The sequence below is a fragment of the Aotus nancymaae genome, unplaced genomic scaffold, assembly GCF_030222135.1.
Source record: "Aotus nancymaae isolate 86718 unplaced genomic scaffold, 86718_ANA_hifiasm-v0.15.2.pri h1tg000089l, whole genome shotgun sequence".
NCBI classification, from domain to species: domain Eukaryota; kingdom Metazoa; phylum Chordata; class Mammalia; order Primates; family Aotidae; genus Aotus; species Aotus nancymaae.
In genome coordinates this window covers 304,245-327,324 of record NW_026988504.1, presented here as the reverse complement: position 1 = coordinate 327,324, position 23,080 = coordinate 304,245, and the positions used below count along the sequence as shown (strand labels likewise).

General features: G+C 56.6%; 3 protein-coding genes across 16 annotated transcripts in view; 2 read left to right on the top strand and 1 right to left on the bottom strand.

The window, feature by feature from the left end:
- TBCD (tubulin folding cofactor D) overlaps positions 1–18,228 on the top strand; it is a 201,460-nt gene extending 183,232 nt beyond the window's left edge. For all 7 annotated transcript variants that reach the window (XM_064369222.1, XM_064369223.1, XM_064369218.1 and 4 more), the window contains 13 exons: positions 1,722–1,840; positions 3,460–3,551; positions 4,295–4,432; positions 5,004–5,087; positions 5,705–5,863; positions 5,955–6,093; positions 7,145–7,266; positions 9,180–9,257; positions 13,203–13,292; positions 13,952–14,039; positions 14,886–14,995; positions 16,905–16,989; positions 18,105–18,228. In XM_064369222.1, the coding sequence (XP_064225292.1) occupies positions 1,722–1,840; positions 3,460–3,551; positions 4,295–4,432; positions 5,004–5,087; positions 5,705–5,863; positions 5,955–6,093; positions 7,145–7,266; positions 9,180–9,257; positions 13,203–13,292; positions 13,952–14,039; positions 14,886–14,995; positions 16,905–16,989; positions 18,105–18,119 (1,319 nt within the window). In that variant the 3' untranslated portion in view covers positions 18,120–18,228. The remainder of the gene's footprint in view (positions 1–1,721; positions 1,841–3,459; positions 3,552–4,294; positions 4,433–5,003; positions 5,088–5,704; positions 5,864–5,954; positions 6,094–7,144; positions 7,267–9,179; positions 9,258–13,202; positions 13,293–13,951; positions 14,040–14,885; positions 14,996–16,904; positions 16,990–18,104) is intronic.
- Positions 17,011–17,617, top strand: LOC105711859 (uncharacterized). The gene is given in 4 exon segments (XM_064369234.1): positions 17,011–17,077; positions 17,080–17,311; positions 17,313–17,357; positions 17,495–17,617. Coding segments are annotated over 4 exon segments (450 nt in total). The 3' UTR covers positions 17,601–17,617.
- B3GNTL1 (UDP-GlcNAc:betaGal beta-1,3-N-acetylglucosaminyltransferase like 1) overlaps positions 17,493–23,080 on the bottom strand; it is a 62,438-nt gene continuing 56,850 nt past the window's right edge. For 3 of the 8 annotated variants that reach the window (XM_064369225.1, XM_064369233.1, XM_064369232.1), the window contains one exon: positions 22,019–22,738. In XM_064369225.1, coding sequence (XP_064225295.1) covers positions 22,658–22,738 — 81 coding nt within the window. In that variant the 3' untranslated portion in view covers positions 22,019–22,657. Of the gene's footprint in view, positions 19,943–22,018; positions 22,828–23,080 lie in introns of those variants that run through there. The other 5 variants (XM_064369227.1, XM_064369228.1, XM_064369229.1 and 2 more) reach the window with 5 other exon arrangements.

Below are 23,080 nucleotides of genomic sequence, written 5' to 3'. Positions count from 1 at the left end.
CCTTCCCTTGAAGGCCCCTGGGGTCCAGCGAGAAGCTGCTGGGGAGGGTCTGGGCACGGAGGAGGCCTGAACCGTGCAGTGGAGCAGAGCCACTGCGATTGAGTCTGAATTGCGGCTGACAGGAAGGGACCAGGCCATACAGGAGCGCTCATGCATTTCCTCCTGGGGCACTGCTCAGGCAGGCTCTCTCCACGTTCGGGTCTCAGTTCCCAGCTGAGGACCTGTGTGGGCAGGTCCCGAAGCTGCCCAGGATGTGGCCTCAGCTCTGAACAGGTGGCTCTGCAGGGACTCGGCTCTGTTGACCGCACGCGGCCGCTGGTCCTGGAGCACAGCGTTACTCTTCCAATGCAGAAGCTACGCTTGGTTTCAGCTGTGTTTTCTTACATTATAGATAGATATATACATTTGTTTTTTTGAGATGGAATCTTGCTCTGTCGCCAGGCTAGAGTGCAGTGGCGCAATCTTGGCTCACTGCAACCTTGGCCTCCCGGGTTTAAGCGATTCTTCCACCTCAGCCTCCCAAGTAGCTGGGACCACAGGTGCATGCCACCACACCCGGCTAATTTTTGTATTTTTAGTAGAGGCAGGGTTTCACCATATTGGCCAGGATGGTCTCGATCTCTTGACCTTGTGATATGCCCACCTCGGCCACTCAAAGTGGTGGGATTACAGGCATGAGCCACCGTGCCCGGCCTATAGATACATTTTAAATTTAATTTTATTTTTTGAAAAGAAGTCTTGCTCTGTCGCCAGGCTGGAGTGCAGTGGCCCAATCTCGACTTACTGCAACCTCTGCCTCCCGAGTTCAAGCGATTCTCCTGCCTCAGCCTCCCGAGTAGCTGGGATTACAGGTGCCTGCCACCACACCTGGCTAATTTTTGTATTTTTAGTAGAGATGGGGTTTCATCATGTTGTGGCCAGGCTGGAATGGAACTCCTGACCTCAGGTCATCCATCCAGCTCGGCTTCCCACGTGCTGGGATTACAGGCGTGAGGCGCTGCCCCGGCCATTGTTTTTAGAGTGGTTGTGTGCCCCACTCTGCTGCTGCCTGTTCTTCACTCGTTAGACATTTTGCTCTTTTTTCCTTCTTTACAAAAGTAGCGTAAGGCTGGCTTCATGCTGTGTCCCCTGCATAGCTGCAGTGCCGCCTCATGGCACGTCCTGCACCTCCCCGCCGCCCCACCCGTGCTGAAGCTTGGGCTCATTTCTCAAACATCGTGTCGTCCTGTTGGCGGGATCTGGGATCTGCTTCTTGAATCGTACTTTTTATTTTTAAAGTGTCACATGTGCGTATGTGGGCCCACGGTGTTCCTTTATGTCATAGATAGAACATGCGTTATTAATCACATCGAAAGTGTATAAATCACAACTTAAAATTATTGTAAGTACATAAAAATCATGTATTCGCTGGGCGTGGTGGCACACACCTGAAGTCCCAGCTACTTGGGAGGCTAGGTGTGAGTTTGAGGCTGCAGTGAGCTGAGGTCACATCACTGCACTCCAGCCTGGGTCCCAAAATGAGACTCAATCTCAAAAAAAAAAACAAGTTTCTCTTTTCGATTCCTATTTTGAGGGAGGTCCCTTTGGAACTTGCCTGCTGTGGGAACCTGAGGCGGCGGCTCCTTTGTTGACCGTGGCTTTGCTGCTGTTTGGGGCACACGTCCAGTGTGACTGTGAACGGGCAGCAGAGGGCCCCTCTCCACGCTCTGTACTCCTTTCAGAGGCGCTCATCACGCAGTATCTGGCTGAGCTTCGGAACCCTGAGGAAATGACTCGCTGTGGCTTCTCCTTGGCCTTAGGCGCCCTGCCACGCTTCCTTCTGAAAGGCAGGCTCCAGCAGGTGAGGCTGGCCACACGCAGTGGGCGGGGCCTGGGCCGAGGGTGTGGGAGCCTCGCGTGTTGGGCCTGAGGTTGGCCCAGCCATTAATAAACCCACTCGATGTTTGTAGCTGGGATGGGATTCCTAGAAACCAGCAACTGTGGGCAGTAGAAAGGGGCAGAGGGCCCCGAGGGCCCCGGCGAACCCTTTCCTGTCAGAGGACAGACTTTGAAAAGCTGAATTCTGGGAGGGAGGAGAAGGTGGCGTTTGTAGAAGCAGCTGCTGAGAGTGAGGAGAACACAGCGGCTTTGCGTGCCTGTGGAGCCGGGTCCCCTATGGGCTGTGGCTGAGCGTCGGGCTGGGGCAGAGGCTCACACGGGTCGCCCCCACCCCCGCCGGCCTCAGTGCCCTGCCCTCTCACGCCTCCCTGTGGTGCTGGTCCCACTGACCCACCTGCTGGGGGCTCTTGGTCATCTCCCACCTGGCATCCGAAGCTGGCCACTGTGTGCCCCGAGCCCTTCCCTCCTCTTGGGGTTCGGCCCCTCCCTCCCCACAGGACCCAGCCCCCACTTCAGCCCACCCTCCCCACAGGACCCAGTGTCCCCAACTCCAGCCCTCCTCTTCCCACGGGACCCAGCCCCCGACTCCAGCCCTTCCCTCCCCACAGGACCCAGCCCCCCCAACTCCAGCCCTTCTCTCCCGACAGGACCCAGCCCCCCTGACTCCAGCCCTTCCCTCCCCACAGGACCCAGCCCCCACTTCAGCCCACCCTCCCCACAGGACCCAGTGTCCCCAACTCCAGCCCTTCTCTCCCTACGTGACCCAGCCCCCAACTCCAGCCCCCCCCACTCCAGCCCTTCCCTCCCCACAGGACCCAGCCCCCCCCCCACTCCAGCCCTCCCCTCCCCTTGGGACCCAGCCCCCCACTCCAGTCCTCCCTTCCTCATGGGACCCAGCCCCCGACCACAGGATTTGCAGCTCCAGTCAGACTGGGCCTTGAAGCCACCATGCCGTTTAAAACACGAGTGGGGGTTTATCTGGTTGAAACTCTGATAAATGTGAAACATGATCACTTAGAGAAGTGACAGATGAGGCTGCCGAGAGCCAGCAGCTTCCTTCATCCCATACCTGAGGTCTCAGCATAGAACAAAAGGGGGACCCCAGCCAGGGTGCGGAACACCCCAGTGACGCCCTCGGGCAGGGGCTGTGGAGTGGCTGGAGCCGACCCCTCCCTGGGTGTCCTCCCTTGGCTGTACTGGGGGCCATGGAGAGGCTGGAGCTGACCCCTCCCGGGGGTCCTCCCTTGGCTGTACCGGGGGCCATGGAGAGGCTGGAGGTGACCCCTCCCTGGGGGTCCTCCCTTGGCTGTACTGGGGGCCATGGAGAGGCTGGAGCCGACCCCTCCCTGGGGGTCCTCCCTTGGCTGTACCGGGGGCCATGGAGAGGCTGGAGGTGACCCCTCCCTGGGTGTCCTTCCTGGGCTGCACTGTGGGACATGGGAGGCACTGTGAGGAAGGTGGTGCCAGGCGCTGCCTGTGGTGCGGTGCGGGGTCTGCGGCCCTGGGCCAGCGTCCCTCCTCACTGAATAGTGCACTTTGTTACAGCGTTTGGCTCTTCTGTGATGTTTTATTGCTTTCCAGGTTCTCACAGGTTTAAGAGCAGTTACCCACACTTCCCCCGAGGATGTGAGCTTCGCTGAATCCAGAAGAGATGGCTTGAAGGCCATTGCCGGGTGAGTCGGGCAGTTCCTCCGTTAGGTCCTGAGTCTCTCAAAGGCCAGCAGATGGACGCTAACGGGGATGGTTTGTTCAGAGGCAGAATTTATGATTCTTCACTTGCTAAGTTTCCTCTCTGCCAGCGGATCATCCGTCCCAGCTCCTGGAGGCTCACTCAGCCTCTGGCCGTCATAGTCATAGTGGCTGTTCAGCTTCTTTAGGAACCGTGGTCCCCTTTGAGAATTGGAGAGTGTGTCTTGTCTCAAGGTTGGTAAAGAGGAGGTGGCCCTGCCCGCCAGCGGTTGGAATGGTCTTCACTCCTGTTGACAGACACACAGCCGGGGCCGTGCCTTATGCTCACTTCGCCCTGCAGGCACTCAAGAGGACCAGCCCCACGGGGCCGCGCACGCCCTCTTCTCTCCTGTGCCAGCACCCGTGCCCTCCAGTCAGGGGAGAAGTGGGAGGGCCAGCCACAGGAGCGTCCCTATCCAGATGGCAGAGCCTGAACTAGGGGCGGGGGGAAGTGGGAGGGAACAGCCATAGGAGAGTCTCCATCCACCTTTCATCCGGAGAGACGGCAGAGCGTGACCTCGGGAAGCATGTCCCATGCCCGGTGTGTGGAAGGAGCTCTGGATTTCAGATCTATCCCCGAGGGTCCTGGACTGTTCTGAGCGTGTCATCTCAGGAACACACATCAGACCGCTGTGATGTGGAGATGAGGTTCACAGATGTTTGTTATCTCACACATTTTTGATTTCAGGATTTGCCAGACTGTCGGTGTGAAAGCAGGAGCCCCAGATGAAGCCGTGTGCAGAGAGAACGTTTCCCAGATTTACTCTGCACTGCTGGGCTGCATGGACGACTACACCAAGGACAGCAGAGGGGACGTGGGCAGCTGGTGCGTGGGCAGCTGTGGGTAGTAGCAGTTCCTCTGAGGAGCCTGTTGGTTCCGTGGAAACTCAAGGCCCTGGGCCTTCTGCAGGGAGAAATCTTTATAGAGTGCTATATTTGGCATTTTAAAGGCTGGTGGGAAGATGACCTGTTCCCTGCTCCCGGGTGAGCCTGCGTGGCAGGGCTTTGCAGGGGCTGGTCCAGTCCGTCCTCAGGTGTTGGGCCCACGTCCTCCTTGTTGACAGGGTGTGAGGGAAGACGCGTCTTCAGGGAAAGGCTGCTGGCTGCTTACCCTGGGTTTTGCCGACATTTCCTGCTGAAGTGGGATTGATAATGCCCGAAACTCCCGTGTGTGTAGGACACTTTGGGGCCCGGTGTGTGTGGCTGTGGGTCTCACGTTTCTGTAGCACAGAGGGCACCTCTGCAGGCCCCATGACTTTTCTCTCTGGCAGTGAAGAGTCATGCCTGGGGGTTAGTCATGGGCATTGAATTCACACAGCCTGCCAGCGTGGTTGGCAGGACCAGAGTCAGGAACCCCCTCTCCAGCTGGGTGCCTCTGCCTCTCCTCCTCTTATCAGGGTCCGTAAGGCCGCCATGACCAGTCTGATGGATCTGACGCTTCTCCTGGCTCGGAGCCAGCCTGAGCTGATTGAGGCCCACATGTGAGTGTCGCTGCAGCTCTTCTGCGCCCTGGAGGGCAGCCCCGAGCTTGGGGAGGCTGGTGGGGCAGGCGGTCCTGGTGCTTAGTGGGGCTTGCACTGCCCAGCACACACCCTCCTCCCAGAGAGCCTCTCGTATCCCTGACCCCAGGTTTGTGCAGGCCCCTCCTCCTGCCCCCATGGCTGTGGCTTGAGCTGGGGCCCCTTCTCCTCTGCCCAGTGCCCCCAGGATAAGGCTCTGCTCCCCAGCCGGTGTCTCCCACAGTGTTCGGGCCAGTTTGATGACAGCCAGCTTCTGGGGCTGAGGCTGGGTGGGAGGTGGGGGCTTCTCAGCTTAGGGCCCTGAACCTGAGGGTCTGCTCCTGACAGGACCAGCTGAGCCATTGTTCAGTTCCCTGCACCTGAGGCTGCCATTGGATCCTGCCCTTGCTGTGGGGCTCTGTTGGGAGCACTGGGTTGTGGGGATCCCACTCGCTGTGGGTCTTGGTTTACTGCCTACCCTCGGTTTACCTGCTGCTCTGGGTTTACCTCCCGCCCTCGGTTTACCTCCCGCCCTGGGTTTACCTCCCGCCCTGGGTTTACCTCCCCCTCTCGGTTTATCTCCCGCTCTTGGTTTGCAGCTGTGAGCGCATCATGTGCTGTGTGGCCCAGCAGGCAAGTGAGAAGATTGACGGGTTCCGTGCTCACGCCGCCAGCGTGTTCCTGACACTCCTGCACTTTGACAGCCCTCCCATCCCCCACGTGCCCCACCGAGGAGAACTGGAAAAGCTGTTTCCCAGGTACTGCTGGGGCACAGGCCCTCCCACGCTGGACCCGCAGCCGGGGCAAGATCATCGGCAGCCCGGCCTTATCCCACTTGCTCTCTTGCAGGTCCAGCGTGGCCTCCGTGAACTGGAGTGCAGCTTCCCAGGCCTTCCCGCGCATCACCCAGCTCCTCGGGCTGCCTACCTACCGCTACCACGTCCTGCTGGGGCTGGTCGTGTCCGTGGGCGGCTTGACGGAGTCGACGGTGAGGAGGCATCGGCTGGCTGGTGGGGATGTGGCGGCTCCAGGGGTGCCTGGCGCTTCCTTCTCTCTTGGGAGCGTGTGTGGGGCTGGGCCTTGTCTGCCATTGCTTTCTCTCTCTCCGGGGCGTATTTGCTGGGGGGTCAGGGGCCCAGTGTCTTCCTCGTGACCCAGGAGGCTGAGGGCCTGCGGGGTGGTCGAGTCTGATGACGGTGGAACAGCACGTTGAGTCGGGCTCAGCCACAAACTCTGAAGTGGGCTGGCGCCGCTCTGTTCTGTGGCTGCAGCCCTGGATCCCCCAGCGTCCCCTCGGGGTTCGGCCCTCCAGCACCTGTGTCTGACGCCTACATGCGGTTACCCGGGTTCCATCGGGTTCTAGATCTGCCTCCAGCCTCCACTTCAGGGCGCCAGGTCCGCCTCCCATGTCTGTGGGGAGGTTCTCTGGAGCCTCAGGGGTCCATGGCTGAGCTGTGGCACTCCAGGGCCTCTGCATCTTGTCACTTGTGGCCCCGCACCTGCTCATTGTGGCAACCCTGTGGCAGCTGCTGTGTCCTAGGAAACATGTAACAGCACATCAGGTGCCCTCTGTGCCATGTGGACATACAGGGAGACCCAAGTCACGGGCGAGCGGGGCCCCGAGACATTCCGCACACAGGGGAGTAGTGGGGGTGACCGGATCCCACTTCAGGGGAGATGTGAGAGAAACTAAGGCGAGCGGCTGCAGCCTTTCGTCAGGGACGTGTGCCACCCCGCGTCCTGGGTGAGGGCTCAGGCTGTGCTGCCGCCGCTGAGAGCCAGGCGTCTGCGCTGGGTGTCCGTACTGTGGGTGGCTCCATGCTGGCGTCCACACTGGCCACTGTGTGCCAGACCTTTGCGCCTCTGCAGCTTGGAGCAGTTCTGCTGTTCAGCAGATGCTTGACCGGCTGGGGCCAAGCCTGAGGGGTGGGGGGCTCGGGGGTCCCTCTGCCTTATGAGGTGTCTCCCGTTGCAGATCCGGCACTGAGGGGTGGGGGGCTCGGGGGTCCCTCTGCCTTATAAAGTGTCTGTGTTTGCAGATCCGACACTCCACCCAGAGCCTCTTCGAGTACATGAGGGGAATTCAGAGCGACCCGCAGGCCCTGGGCAGCTTCGGCGGGACCCTTCTGCAGATCTTTGAGGACAACCTTCTGAAGGACAGGTGAATGGTGTCTCATGCGGTCTGGAGGTGTGGGGGGTGCTGGCACCTTTCACCCCGTTTCCACAGGTCCTCAGGGTCTTGCAAGGTCTCTCTGGGTCTGAAGGGAGAAGTGAGACACACGCTTTACCAGTTAGTGGCAAGGAGCACGGCTCAGCAAGTGGGGATGTGCCTCAGCCCCTGGGCCTCCTCTCCCAGCCTGCGCTCTGGGTGGGGAAATGACCATTTCGTGTACACTGGAAGTAAAGGTAACAGAAAGGAGAAAGTGGTCACTGTGTGTAGGAAGGCTCCTGGGGGCTTCTCCGGCTTGCTGCTCCTGGGCACGTGCTTACGGGTGCATCAGCCACCCAGTGAGTGAGAGCGCTGCATTCCTGAGGATGGAATGTCAAGTGAGAAACAGCTCCTTTCTAGAAGTTTCTGCTTTTACATGGAGGCGGAGTATAGGCCCTGTGGGCCTTGACCTCAGAATTGAGAATGTTCCCCCAGCACCCTCTGGAAGGGTTGTTCCTGTCGTGTGTGAGGATGAGGACATGGGCCTTGGCGTCCCCTCAGGCAGGGCCTTGGCAGCCTCTCCACTAGGAAGCACAGATGCCGCTCTCGGCAAACAGGAACTCAGCCCAGCCGTGCTAGGTTTTCTCATGATGAGTACAATCAGCTGCACATAAGGGGCAGTCTGACCGATTTTACACAGGTCCACCCTCACACCCTTCCCCAGTCACGAGGTGGGCACATCCTTCAGCCCCAGCTTTCTTCCTGGCCCTTCTAGTCCGTGCCCCTGACCTGCGTCACCATAGCCTCTGCACGTGGTCGCTCCGGGCGTCTGGGCCGTGTGCCGGTCGCTCATCCCTCCTGTTGACGAGTCGCGTGTGCGGTGTCAGTGCCAGACAGTGCGTCTGTGTGTGGGCATGTCGGCCTTTCCCGCCGTGGGGCTGTCACTGGTGGAGCTGCAGGCAGACAGTGTGCACAGCCGCTCTCCTGTGTGCCAGTCGGCGTGTGCTGGAGCTCTCCGGATGCTCCCGGCGTCCCAGGGGGACCTCCCCAGGCTCCTTTTCCGTGGGGTGAACGCTGGGCGTTGCAGGCCAGCTCACACGGAGGCGAATGCGTAGCTTCGGGAAGCTGCGGAGGGTTTACGGAGCCTGCGTGTCGTGCCTTCCCACCGATGTCTGAGGTCACGCTCCCACTGGCACGTGGCCGTTTTATATCCTCTTTGGAGAAGGGTCTTTATTTTTTTCTGTCCCGCTTCCCCGACTGTTGCGTCTGATCCTCCCTCATCACACACACGACTTGGGGGTGTCTCTCCCTGCCTGTCTCTTCACGTGCCAAGCGGGGGCTTCACATTTTCTCGAGTCCCCGAGTCCCCTTTGCTCTGAGGCACAGATGTTTCTGGTATGTCTAAGAAAGCTTGCCTAATCCGTGGTCACCGAGATTCTGTTAAGTCCTAGAAGTTGTATAGTTTTGGGTTGTGTATTTAGACCTGGGTGGGTCTTGAGTCAGGTTTCCTAGGTGGTATAGCGTGGGCATGGCATCTTGATGCCCAGCTGTGCCCGCCCCGATCGCTGGGAGGGCTCCCCCCCCCCACCGGGTTGCTGTTGCAGCTTTGTAAGAGACGGGGTTTATTTTGGACTCTGCTGTGCCCGCCGTGTTTGCTTTACTCCGCCCCAGGGCTGTGCTGCCTGGATCCCTTCAGCCTCGCCGTCGCCTTCCAGGTTCAGCGTCAGCCTCCAGCCTTGCTCATTCCTCCCACAGTTGTTTTGTCTTCCTGGAAGCTTTGTGTTTCCACGTAAACTATAAAGGGGATTGTCAGTTTGCAGCAATGCCAGGATTTCCACTGGGATTGTGCCGACTCAGCCCGTCAGGGAGACGGGCGTCTTCGTTGGGGCTGGTGTCCGGGGTCTCACCGCTCCTTCTCCCCTCAGGGTGTCCGTGCCGCTGCTGAAGACGCTGGACCACCTGCTCACCCACGGCTGCTTCGACATCTTCACCACGGAGGAGGAGTGAGGCTTTGCTTTTCATGACTTCCTTCTGGTTAAGCCTAAGTAGCTCACGTTTTAAAGAAAAAGTAATCAGAGATGAGAATTCCAGGAGGTGATTTTCCAGTGCATTCAGGGTCACTTACGATGACTATACATGCCGTCATAACTGACCCTCAAAGTAACACAGAGTAAGAACATAGTAACCTAATGACATACTATGACTGTGAATGCGGTCAGCAGAGGCGGGGGCCCTGCTGTGTACTCACACCCGGGTATCCCACTGGGCCATGGGTGGGCATCAGGGTCGTGCTGGCACCTGTGGGAACCTGAAGTGGCCTAGGCTGTATGGGGATGAGACTGGTCGCAGAGGAGAGGGTGGAGGCTGGTGACCAGTGAGGACTCCCCCAGGAGACGGAGCTCCCTGCTCCTGTGCTGTGCGGATGTCCCTGGCTGGTCTCAGCCAGGTGGGTGTCCCTGAGTTCATTTCATTGTTGCCATGTTTTCTTGCTTCATTCAGTTTTACCTTGTTGGGCCAGTATTTTTTTTTTTAAGACAGTGTCTAGCTGTCACCCAGGCTGTAGTGCAATGGCACAATCACAGCTCACTGTAGCCACCACCTGCTGGGCTCAAGTGATCCTCCCACCTCAGCCTCCCAAGTATCCAGGACGACAGGCATGCCCCCAACATGCCTGATTAATGTTTGTATTTTTAGTAGAGATGGGGTTTCACTATGTTGCCCAGGTTGATCTTGAACTCCTGGCCTCAAGTGATCTGCCCCCCTTGGTCTCCTAAAGAGCTGGGATTACAGGTGTGAGCCACTGCGCCTGGCCTGGATATTTTTGTATCTGGGATGTGTTGGATCACATGGAGACAGTATGGTCTTTTTTTTGGGACGCTGCTTTTTTTTTTTCTTTTTTTGAGATGGAGTCTTGCTTTATTGCCCAGGCTGGAGTGCAGTGGTTCGATCTCAGCTCACGGCAACCTCTGCCTCCCGGGTTCAAGCAATTTTCCTGCCTCAGCCTCCTGTATCAGCTGGGACTACAGGTGCCCACCACCACGCCCAGCTAATTTTTTGTGTTTTTAGTAGAGATAGGGTTTCACCATATTGGTCAGGCTGGTCTCAGACTCCTGACCTCGAGTAATCCACCCACCTTGGCCTCTCAAAGAGCTGGGATTACAGGCGTGAGCCACCGCATCCAGTTTGGGCACTGCTCTTAAGCTGTCAGGTGGACCCAGAGCCACGCTGGTCTCCGGGTTTTCCTGCCCCGTTAAGGTCTGTGCTCCCTGCCGCTTCCTCCCCACTGCTGCTGGGGCAGTGCCAGGGATTCCAGTCATCTTTTGGGTGGTTCCTCCCCAGCCCTGGGCAGCATCCTTGTACTCATGCGCTGACTGACCGAGGCCCAGGTTAGTCCTCAAGGGCCCTCAGGAAGCCCCCTCTGGTGCTGAGAACCTGAGCCAGCTCTGCAGACTTGGGACTCGCGAGGCCCCACTTCTCATTGTGGGCTGGAGCCTGCTGCCTGCTGGACTGAGCCTGCCGCCTGCTGGACTTGGCTTGCCTTAACCGTCGGGCGGGAGGTGGATCTGGGCTCTGTGGCTTCCTCTTTACTGGACACTGCACATGTTTTTTTAATCTAATGGCATCGAAGAGTTTCCCGTTTTGTTAGCGGGCATCGCTGCTCTTACACCTGCTGTTGGAACAACCTCCACGTTCACAGGTGCACCCAGCTCGGTTCAAATAATGCCAGATGTTCCATTTACATTTTTTTTTGAGAAGGAGTTTCCGTCTTGTTGCCCAGGCTGGAGTGCAATGGTGCTGTACAAAAAATACAAAAACATTGGCCGGGTATGGTGGTGCCTGTAGTCCCAGCTACTTGGGAGGCTGTAGTGGGAGGATGGCTTGAGCCTAGGAGGCGGAGGTTGCAGTGAGCCGAGATTGAGCCACACTGTACTCCAGCCCGTGCAGCGGAGACAGACGCTGTTTCAAAAAGAAACACCTCCTGCCACGTCCTGCTATGAATACAGCTCTTTTTACTTCTCGAGACAGTTTTGTCAGTTTTTGCTGTGCAGATTTTGAAGCGTGTTTCTGGGGCTGAATCTTGCCCTATGACCCGCCTCATTTCTAGGACACTCGACTGCATCACTCGACTTTGAACTCGCTTTTTTACTTTCAGTATCTTCATGTATTTATGTTTTTGTGCGTCTCTTCCGGAACAGTGTATGGTTTTGTGAAAATGCAGGCTGTCGCTTCTGCCTGCATCCCTGATGACCTGCGATCCCCTCAGGTCCCAGTCCGCCACTCACAGCGTTTCCCAGCGCCCTCCCTGCCCCCCGAGCTTTCTGTTGGAATACTAGAATCCTTTTTTCATCCCATCATTTTCATATATTTGTTTGGGGCATTTTACTCTTCTTCCGTTCTGTAGCGCTAACCCTAGAAGTGAGAAGTGACACCACATACTCTTGACGTCGTGAAGTCCAGGTTTCAGCATCTGTCCGTGTAGCATGGATATCGGAAGGGGCTGGTCCCGCCGGCTTCCGTCTTGAGTTCTGTGCTGCTGTCGTCCGCTCTCTTGTCTTCCATGTAGTTTCCTGTTCACTGCGGTATTGTGTAATGTGCGTCATTTTGAATGACCCACATTTTTACTGCTTTCTTCGCTTCTCATCACTTACTGATTTTGGGAGCCCCCCCACCTGTAGTCGGGGCTCACACTCCCTTGTCTTTCCTCCGGTGAGGTCTGCTGGTGGTGAAGCTTTCTAATGTTATGTGCAGATTATTTTCAGAGGACACACGGAATTCAGGCAGCTCATTACAAGTATTTCCCACTTCCCCCGACTTTGTCGCTTTTGAGTGTCACCTCTGAGTCCGCCGGTGCTCCCGAAACGGCCTGGGCTTTCGCAGCCCCTGACAGGTTTCCTGCTTCCCTGGTTTTTCTGTTATCACACTCGTGTGTTTCCCTCGGCCACCCCCTCTGCATTTCACATTTTCCTCTCTCTCTGCTTCATTACCTTGGCCTGTCTGCCAGCTGCCGATTCTCTGTCTCTGAAGGACTTCTGACTGGAGTTCTTGTTTGGAGTTCTGCGTCGTTTCAGGTGCAGGTCTTGGCCTCGGGTGTTTCCACGTGCGCCTTGGCTTTCCGCCTTGCTGTTCCCCGCGGCCCGTTCTCCCACACCCGGCGCTCACTCCCTTCAACGCCCTCCTCCTGCCTGTTTCGCTGGGCGTGTCTGAGCTGCCTGTCTGCTGTTGCATGCTCTCTGGACGTGTTTTAGGGGTCCCACCTCAGAGCAGGCCGAGGCCCAGGCTAAGCCTGCACCTTGGCAGGCAGCACCTTCGTTTAGTTTGCCTTTTCTGGACACCCGAGGGAGGGTAGCAGCAGCCTGGGGTCTCTTTGACCTACGGTCAGCAGTGAGGGTTTCCCGGCCTGTCGGGCGCCTGTGTTCCCCGCCAAGAGAGGCGGGTGCGGGTCTTCCCTCTTCTCCCTGGAGTGGCACCGTCAGAGCTGCTCATCAGGGCTGTGCTTTTGTTGGCACCCAGCTTCAGCTCTTGTCCCTGTGGCCAGTGAAGGCTCAGAACAAAACCGCGCAGCCTGTGTGTCTTCTGTGAGTCGGCAGATTCTCCCAGTTCTGCAGCAGCTCAGGCCAGGCCGCCTCTGGAGAGGGCGGTGGAGGAGCACAGGCATCCCGGCTGCCCCTGTGTCGGGATGGAGCCTGGGGCCTGGGGAGGGAGGTGGGCCCCGTGGGGGCTGCTGCACCACAGTGAAGCAGAGGCCGGCCAGGTGGTGGCACAGCAGCTGGGGACCCAGCCGGCCTGTGGAGGCACCGGGATGGGGCCGGTGGACTTGCTGGCAGAGGGGCTGCAGGCTTCTTGGACTGAGCCACCAGGAGGACGGGGTTGACCTTCCTTATAGAAAAAGTGTGCGTCCCGGGGCTGCCTGTGAAAGCTCATCTCTAAAGAGAGTGTTCTTCTTCCAGCCACCCCTTCGCTGTGAAGTTGCTTGCGCTTTGCAAGAAAGAAATCAAGAATTCAAAAGACATCCATAAACTGCTGTCAGGCATCTCTGTGTGAGTTTCAAGTGCTGCTGGCCTTAGAGGGGACTGCAGGGGGCAGCCTGCCTCGGCTGAGGCAGGAGTCAGTGGCTCCAGGCGGGAGAGGAGCAGTTAGTGTTCACCCAGGCAAGGCAGCCCAGGTGCTGGTGGAGGGAGGCCCGAGGGAACAGGCAAGCCCCCCCCCACCCCCCCCCCCGCCGCGTGCAGTGCCCTGGGGGGAGGGCTGGTGGAGGGAGTCCAGAGGGAACAGGCAAGGCCCCCCCCCCGCCCGTCCCCACCTCCGCCGCGTGCAGTGCCCTGGAGGGGGAGAGGCCCCGGAAACGGGCGTTGTCAGTGGCTGCCCAGTTGTCCCATGTGCCCCGGGGGTAGCGCTCAGCTGGGCCCTGGGCAGTGACAGGGACCCTGGATGCTCTGTGCCCCCTGAGGTGGGGGTCCTCATGGCAGGGCGGGGGCCCTGCAGGAGCTTCTCTGAGGCATCCTCACTTCCCACTACCGGCTTTCCCGCATGTGCGACACGCGCTCACATACACACCTCTGGCTCGGGGCTCCAGGCCTGCACTGTGCTCACAGATCTGCTCTCCCTGGGCCTTCGCCTGGGCCTCGGGTCCTGGGTTTCCCGGGGTTGGGCTGTGCGGGACGGGGCTCACGCGGCGCCCGTGTGCGGCTCTGGGCAGGTTCTGCGGGATGGTGCAGTTCCCTGGCAGCGTGAGGAAGAGTGCCCTCCTGCAGCTGTGTCTGCTCCTCGGCCACCGCTTCCCACCGGTGAGTGCCTGCCCCGTTCACATGTGCTTGCCGTGTGGACTCGGGCCCCTGGTGACAAAAAGGGCTTGGAAGGCACTGCCCCGTGGGTGTTGCCTTCGCGCCAGGCCCCTCATTAGCATGCCTGGGGTGACGTGTCACAGGCACACAGCCGTCAAGGGGCTCCCGACGTCACTGTTCTGGCTTCAAGGATGACTGGCTGGCTGGCATTTCCATGGGCAGTGGGATCTGGCTCAGGAGCTCCCAGAGGACCCAGGCTGAAGTGGTTCAGCCACACCTGGGGGCAGCGCACTTCACCCCCAGCTCTCCCTGGCCCTTACATTTCTAGGGCTTCTTTTCTTCAGGCTGTAAAAAAACCTGTTGATCCAAAGGTGACATTTTCCAAAAACGTGAAAGTAACTTCACGTTATACGGTGGTTCTAGAAGTGGGGTGGCTGCACCCTCAGCACCTCTGGGGCTTCAGCAGTGCAGGTTCCTGGGCCCTGTCCTGCTGACTCAGGACCTCCAAGGGTGGGCCGGGGGCTCTGAACACCAGCTCACTGAGACATGATAACAGGTGAGATTGCTTCTCCATAAGGGAGCAGGTTTGTGAATGGATCATTTAAACAAGAAGGACGTGACCTGCACTGCCGGAGTCTTGCTGTGTGTCTGCGGAGGGAGGAGGTGGTTCATGGCGTGGAAAGCGCCTCCTCTTGGTTGCAGCTCTGCCGTGGCTGGGAAGGGACGCGGGGTCAGCGCCCTCCTCCTGACACCTTCCACTGATGGGGCTCCCTGGCCTGGCTCCTGTCGTCTCTGTGGGGTGGGGCAATGGCGTCTTCCCCCCGTAAACGCACTGCGTTGCTGTCCCAGATCCGGAAGACCACGGCCAGCCAGGTGTACGAGATGGTGCTCACCTATGGTGACGTCGTGTCGGCGGACGTGTTGGATGAGGTGGTGGCGGTGCTCAGCGACACCGCATGGTGAGTGAAGCCCCTTTCTGCACGGCCACCTGGGCCCGGCACCACCCCCTTCCTGTCCCCTCCGTGTCTACCTGTCTCTCTCAAACCCTCTGAAATGAGGAAGGAGGATTCCGAGGCCTCGACAGCCTCCGCTTGGGTTTTACAAGGCGGCAGTTGTGCTGAAGCTGAAGCGTCTTAACCGCCCTGTCCCCGAACACTGTCGAGTGTCAGAAGCAGCAGAGCATCCATCCCGCCAGGGGGCCAGCCCCCTTTCCCCCAACAAGGCTGTCTGGTGGCCTGTGCACCAGACACCCCCCAGGGAGGCCCCTCTCTAGCTGTGTTGGAATAGGTCGCGTGAGCACCTGGTGGAAATCCAGAGGCACGGGCGTAAGCAGGAGGAAAACCTCTCCCCACGCCTCTGCTCTGATGCCCACCTCCTTACCAGGGCCACGAGGCCCTCAGGAGGCCACAGCGCCGCTCTGCATGTTTACTCAGACAGGCGCAGTTTCTGCAGCAGGGGCTGGCTTCCTTACCGCAGGTGGATTAGAGTGGCAGGTTTGAAAGATGCGTGTGTTACGTGGGGGGTGAGAGGGTCTGAATAAGAAAGTGGAGTAGGGAAAGTGCAGGCTCAGGGGGTGCCCTCGGCCAACCGGTGGTGTCATACGCACATGGGCATGTGTGCTTCCACGCACACTCATGCTCACGCTGGCTCACGCACTCGCACTCAGGCTGGCTGGAATGCTCACACACGCACGCATGCTCACATGCTGGTTCACACGCTCACTTGCTCACTGGCTCACAAACATGCTCACACACACACGCTGACACACACATGCTGACGTGCAATTCTCTAAAAGGGGAGCAGTCTTGTCACCCCGAGTTGGAGGTCAGGACTGAAGCACCCAGAGGCTGTGTGGGTGTCCACTTGGTGCAGCCAGCCTGGTGGAGTCCCAGGTGTCCTGCCTGTGGACGCTACTCTGTGTGGAGCGCCGACTGTGAGGGCCTATGTGCTGACCCTAGGGGCGTTGGTGCAGGTCTGTGGGGTCTGTGTCTCGTCTAAGCCAGCGAGGACGTAGGTGACGCTCCCTAGGTGTCAGGTCTGTGGGGTCTGTGTCTCGTCTAAGCCAGTGAGGATGTAGGTGACGCTCCCTAGGTGTCAGGTCTGTGGGGTCTGTGCCCCGTCTAAGTCAGCGAGGACATAGGTGATGCTCCCGAGGTGTCTCCTTGGATCAGGGACCTTCCGACAGGGCTGGGTTCCCATGGAGCTCACTTACTGTGCAGCTGCTGTGGTCTCGGAGGACAGAAGGTACCTCTTGGCTTCAGGCCTTCTGCGAAGTTCTCTGGTTTGGGGAGGAGTGAGCGTCTCTGGTCCTAAACAGAAACACGTGGTCCCAGGAGAAGTGCCAGGAGCAGCCAGGCTGCCTTCTCAACCCCCATTGAGAGGTCGGCTGTCTTAACTACTGCACTGGAGACACGTTTTTAAAAAACAAGGCACATTCTGGATCAGATTCTAAAATAATTGACTTTGGGACAGCGAAGAGGTGAACGCCCTGCAGCCAGGTATCTGGAGCTGGGCGAGGCCTCCTCCATGAGGCTGGGAGGGCGGCCCTTCCTTCTGGAAAGGGGTCAGACTGGAAAGGGGTCAGGCCTGAGGCCGGCTGGAGAATGTGCTCACCTGACAACTCTTCCTCGTGCCTGAGGGCTGGTCTGGTTGCAGATTCTGGGGTGGGTGTCCTTTCCCTGCTTTCCCCTATGTAAGCTGATGCGTGGCTCTGCACACCTGAGGGTGTAAGGTGGGCACTGGCCTCACACAAGTCCGGCGTGTGAAGTCAGGTACCCCGAGCCGGGCGAGGCCTCCTCCAGCAGGGCTGGGTGAGGCGGCCCTTCCTCCCCTCGGCTCCCTGTGCTCACAGGCTCCCTCTCCTCACAGGAACGCAGAGCTCGCAGTCGTGAGAGAGCCGCGCAACCGCCTGTGTGACCTCCTGGGTGTGCCCAGGCCCCAGCTGGTGCCCAAGGTAACCCTTCACCTCCACAGCATGAGGTGACTGTGCTTCCCTGAGCTCCGGAACGTTCTGGAGCCAGCGGCTGTGCTCAGCTTCCGACAGCGGCCCCTCCCCTCTTCTCACGTCAGGACCCCTGGGAGTACGGGACTGGTGGAGCTGCCTTCTCTGGCCACTGTCCACGCCTTGAGCCCCCGTGGCACCCAGGCCACTTGCTTGGGGTGTGTTTGGTGGGTCGGGGACTCGGTGGGACTGGCATCAGCTTGATCCAGGCCCCTTAGGACTGGCCCTGGGGTCTGTTTGTGCTCCAAGTGCCAGGAGTTCCCCCTTACCCCCCTCACCTGCCGTGCGTGGGGCCAGGGCTGGGTGCAGAGACCCACTCGGTGGGACTGGCATCAGCTTGATCCAGGCCCCTTAGGACTGGCCCTGGGGTCTGTTTGTGCTCCCAAGTGCCAGGAGTTCCCCCTTACCCCCCTCACCTCCCGTGCGTGGGGCCAGGGCTGGGTGCAGAGACCCTCAGGAGCCCCCCATGCTCCCTGCCAGCCCGCTACTCTTCTTCCAAAGTAACAGAAACGAGTGCAGTTCTCATGGGCGCTGGGGCCCGGGATTGCCGTCTGTCTCTCTAGTTCCAGGGCTGGATCCTGCTTCCTCTCAGCCTCCTTTCATACAGCAGGAGGCCATGACTGAGAGGGAGGAGAATCATGTTCAGATATGCAGGGGCCGTGGGGACGGGCTGAGCACCGGGACACAGCCTCCCCCGTTTTTGCGTGTAAAGGCCAAACTCAGCAGCAGACTTTGGAATTCAGTGTGCTTTTTACATTTGTATTAGGACAGATGTCAAACATGTGTGAGTGCAGGTTAGGAGCAGTGCAGCAAACCTCCCTTCTGCTCGCTCTTCAGAGGCCGCATCCCCAGACGGGGTGCCCTTCCGCAGCGCGTCAGTCAAGAGCACTTGCCGGCCACACAGCTGGGGCTCCTGGGTGTGCGGGGAACAGCACAGACGCAGTTTCCAGCAGGAACCCAGTGTCGGCGTCAGTCCCCGCGTGGGGTCCAGAGGGGCGAGGGTCTCCTGGCTGGGAGCTATGGGTGATGGAACTGACCAGTGTGACCCCATCTTGTCTCTTCTGCAGCCTGGTGCCTGCTGAAGCCAGTCCTGGAGCCCGCACTCACCCTGCCTGGTGGGGATGTCTCGTTCCTGGGGGAGCCCGGCCCAGCGGTGCCTCCAGCTCTCCAGCTGTGGAAGGGTAGTGCTGGCCCTCGGAGGCTGTCACCAGGTGATGGCTTTTCCTCCTCTGCACCTGCACTCTGGTGACTTGGGGTGTTACTGTTTCTGCCTTTACTTGAACACAAATGTGCTTCCTATAAAATCATGTACCAAGAAGTTCCTGCCTTTGTCTCTGAGCCCAATGCTTGTAGGGTGATGCAGAGGCTCACTGCCTGAGCGTCAGCCAGACGGGAGATGGGCTCTACTCCTGCCTGGAGACCAGGCCCCCTTCTCGCCTGTGTGGCCCCCGCTGGGGGGTCTGCTGGCCATAGACGGTGCTCCACCCAGTCTCTGCTGTGGAGGTGCAGATTTTTACACTGAGCGAGATTAATGTTGATATGTCAGGGGTCCAAATGGTAGAGGCCTGACAAGTCCTGGTGGGGGTGCAGTCCTCCCATCTGGACACACGTGGGCATGGGGCACACGGTGCAGGCGTCACTCATAGACAGTGTGCAGACCAGTCACTTCACAAATGTCTGCTGCAAGGGGAATCATCAGAATCCAGTGTGCGCACCTCTACAATAACGTGGGAAATACCATTCTCAAAAAGACGGCACCGTCTTACTAGAGCCAGTGCAGAGGTGGCCTTCGTCTCTGTGTCTGAGCTTGTGCTGGTCCACCCCAAAGCTGGTGAGGGGAACGTATGTACAGATTTCACAGTGGTAGCTACCCACAGCCATCTACCCAGGTCCTGCGCTGTGCTCACAGGGCTTGAGGTGCAGAACTACCCCCCAGAGGCACCAAGGAAGCCCTAGGTGTGGTCACTCAGAGGCCCAAGGGCAGGGTGTGGGTGAAGAGCCCAGGGGTGCTGGGTGCATGGTGTAGTCTGGGTTAGCTCCCCGGCCTGCTGTCTCATGTGGCGGATGGGGCCTGGGCACAGGAAGGGGGGCAGACCCAGAACTGGGAGATGCTGCCCACATCCGTAGGCCATCATGACGACAAGGCCAGGACTGTGACCGTCCATGCAGGATGTATGTGGTGACTTGGTCACACAGGAGTGTGAGTTTATTAGTTAGTTAGCATACTACTGCCTCTGTGCTCAACCTGCTGGCCAATAATCTTTATCCCAACATTTTATTTTATTCAAATCTTAAAACAGTCCTCCTCCTTAAACTAAGTGGGGAGTTGTTTTCTGTCCCCTTAATTAATTGTCTGAGCATCCTAGGTGACCAGGCCCAGCCTTGGCCACAAGTCCACACAGTGGAAAAGGCTCGGCTCCTGTGGTCAGCACACACGAGACTCTGCGGTTGCACCTGCCAAGTGCAGAATGGGTGCACCATCACCGTGCCTGCAGCTCACGAAGCTCCTGCTGGCCTGGGATGCACTGAGGATGGAGAGAACAAGTGGCTTCTGAAAAAAAACACGAACTGTTCTTAGTGCAATCAAAAGATTAGGAGAAATGGCGTTTTAAGGCACGGAGCCAGGTTGATTCCCCTCCCAGACCCATCAGTGACACTGTGTGGGAAAGCAATTCTTCTTTCAGTGTGGGTCTGACTCGGCCACTGCCTCTGTCCCGCTGGATCCCATCCACCACTGCTGCTGGGGCCCTTTGCTCACCAGACACCTGGGGGCTTGGAAAGCCCTCCTTCATTCAGCGGCTGTTTTTTGGAGCCCACCTGGGGAACCCTTCGCTCACATGATAGCTGGGGCAAACAACAGCAAATGAACAAACCAGCAGCATCATCAGGCAGGCAACACTGAGTGCTATGAAAAGATAAAGCGGGCAATGGAATGGTGTGCTGAGTGTGACTCCTAGAAGAGATGTTCAGAAAACCTCTCTGAAGGGGCAGCATTTGGGCAGAAGTCCAAACAAACAAACATGCCCAACAACAACAGAAATGAGAATGCATGTGGTCCCGGAAGTGGAGCAAGCTTTGTGAGTTTAGAGAGCAGCAAGAAACCAGTATCCCTGGAACTGGGGAGCTGGTACGGGATGTGTGCACCCAAAAACATGTTCTAGGCACAAACCAAAACCCTCCATGTAAGACCAGAGACCTTGGAGATCCTGAGGGTTTCTGCTGAGACCTGAAGTGTAGTCATGACGTTTTGATGATAGAGCAGGAGGGAAAAGAGAATGTAAGGCCTAGGGTCAGATCTAATAGGAGACCCTATGTAAAGCTGGGACCCTAAATAAATCTTTCTCAAAGGAACAGCAACAAGACTGCTATCTCAATCTCCGCTGAAGTGGCCTTCATTAGTACTACCTGTATAATCCCCAAAACTCCTAAAGTGGAAAATTTGATTGAACTGGCCCTGATCAGTGGTATTCCCAGACAAGGGGCAGAAGATGCAAATACAAACCTCTCTGCAATATGAATACACTTTTGAAAAGGGCTAGAAATCATCAAGAAGAGATTGGGGGGAAAAAAGAGAGCCCCTAGAAATGTAAGAAGTGAAATTAAAAGCTCAATGGACAGCTTAGACACAGTTGAAGAGAGAATTAGAAAACTGGAAGATCTGAAAAAGTTATCCAGAGAACTGGAAAATATGAAAGCAACATCAAGAGACACTGAAGAATGTCTAACCTTTGTGTAATTGGGGTTTCAGAATGAAATGAAATGATGCAGATACTCCATACTGACATGCAGCAGTCCCCAGATACAGAAGCCGAACAGTCTCTAACGTTCAGACTTGTCACAGTGAAACTGCAGAACTGTAAGTGGGACAGAGTGATATAAACAACTACCAATTTCCCAGCAGCAGCAGCAGCACTGGAGTTGACGAACAAGTAGACCAAGATCTTCATTATGCTGAGAGAAAGTAGCTGTTAACTTGCTTGAATTGTGCCCACAGCATAACATTAAAGAAGAGAACAAAACTAAGTCATTCAGATAAACATATGCTGTTCTAATGCATGTTTGGTTTCTTAATCTTGGCTTAGTATCTAGGGTTGAGTCATTTGTTGTGAGAGCCGTCCTGTGTATTGCAGGGTGTTCAGCAGCATCCCGGATGGCAGTAGCCATCCCCCTACCCAGCTGTGACAGAAAGAAAAATATGTCTCTAGACATTGCCAGTTATCTTCTAGGGGGTGAATTCATCCCTGGCTGAGAACCACTGCTCTGGTGGATAAACTTTAGGCAGGAAGGAAAATGATCAGAGTTGGACAGTTGGAGGAATGTTGACCAAGGAAAGCAACAAAATGTGACCATAAAGACATAGAAAGATGATGGCTCATTTGTGGACTTTTTTAAAAGTACATAGAATTGCTTAAAATGGACAATAGCAACATATAAATCAGCGGCAGAGTTGGTGGCTGAATTTAGAGCAAATCTACGTTCTCCTGGAACAAAGTGCAGATAACTCAGTTATCAGCTAAGTGTGCATGTTGAAGTATTTAGAGAGTTGCACACAAAGAGTTAATATACAGGGAAGAAAACTTCTATACCAATAGGGGAGAAATGGAACAAGAATAAAAAATACACTATCAAAATACGCAAGAATGGCAAGAGGAAAAGGCGGAACAAGCTTTTTTTTTTTTTTGGTCTCACTCTGTCACCAGGCGCCAGTCTGGAGTGCAGTGGCACGACCTCGGCTCACTGCAACCTCCGCCTCCCGGGTTCAAGCAATTCTCCTGCCTCAGCCTACTATAAGCGTGCACATGCACGCCCAGCTAATTTTTTTGTATTTTTAGTAGACACGGGGTTTCACCATGTTGGCCAGGATGGTCTTGATCTCCTAACCTCGTGATCCACCCGCCTCAGCCTCCCAAAGTGCTGGAATTAACAGGCGTGAGCCACTGTGCCAAGCTTTAAAAAAAAAAACACACACACACACTAGAAATATATTAGGACACAATAAATGTAAATGTATTGAAACCTCTATGTCAATGACAAAGTTTTACAGTTAGGGGAATGCAAATAGGGTTATTAGGAAAAGATTACTATATGATGATTAAAGGTTCAGTTCAACAGGAAGACAGAACTTTCCTACCTTGTAACACAGTCTCAATAAAGCAAACATTCAAGAAATTGATCATCTACTACCATAGTGTATTTTATCGAATTGATACATTTCAATAAAGTGCAATAAGGCACAGTTGAAGAAGGAAAGCTTGACCTAACAGACAATTATAGAACCCAAGTGTGTGTATGTACACACAAATTTTTAAAAGATGTTTTTAAAAATCTTTCTTTAAAAGAAATAAAACTATAAAATATATAGTGAAAGCTAATGAAATAATCAAAACAGGTAGAATTCACCTAAAGTGGTGCTTAAGCAATTGTGAAGTCTTGAATTATACATTAGAGAAGAAAGGCTGGAAATTAGTGAGCTGAACATACAAGCAGCTAGACTAGCTGTAAAGGAAATAGAATAACCGTTAAGAGCAGAACGTGTGAAAAGGAAGCATAATAGAGACTGAAAGAACCCAAATGGTGCTTCGGTGAAAAGACCTACCTGGGAGCAGCTGCCGTGGGTCCGTCAGCTGAAGTGAAGGAAGTCCTGGCCCTCCTGCAAGTGCAGCGACCTCAGGTTGTCCTCAAAGGCTCCCCCTGTGAGGTCCTGTTGGAAGCAGCAGATTCCACTCAGTCCAGCCTCTCCTGGGTGGAGCCTCCTCCAGGGGCCTGGGTTTGGAGGTGGCCTGCGTCTACCTGTCAAGAGGTCTACTATGAACTCCTCCTCTTCTGCTAATAGTGGAGAGGCTGGAAGGAGACAAGGGCCAGAGAGGGCAGCAGCTGGCACTGCTTGTACCGCAGGCCCTGTTGGTCCCTACAGGGGAGGTCCCCTGCCTCCTGGCCTTCCCTCTCTGGAGAAGGTGGCTGACTCCCTGGGGCCATCGGAGTAGAATGAGACAGGCAATGCCTCTGCTGTTCAGCCAGGGCAGACCCGCCTTCCCTCCACACA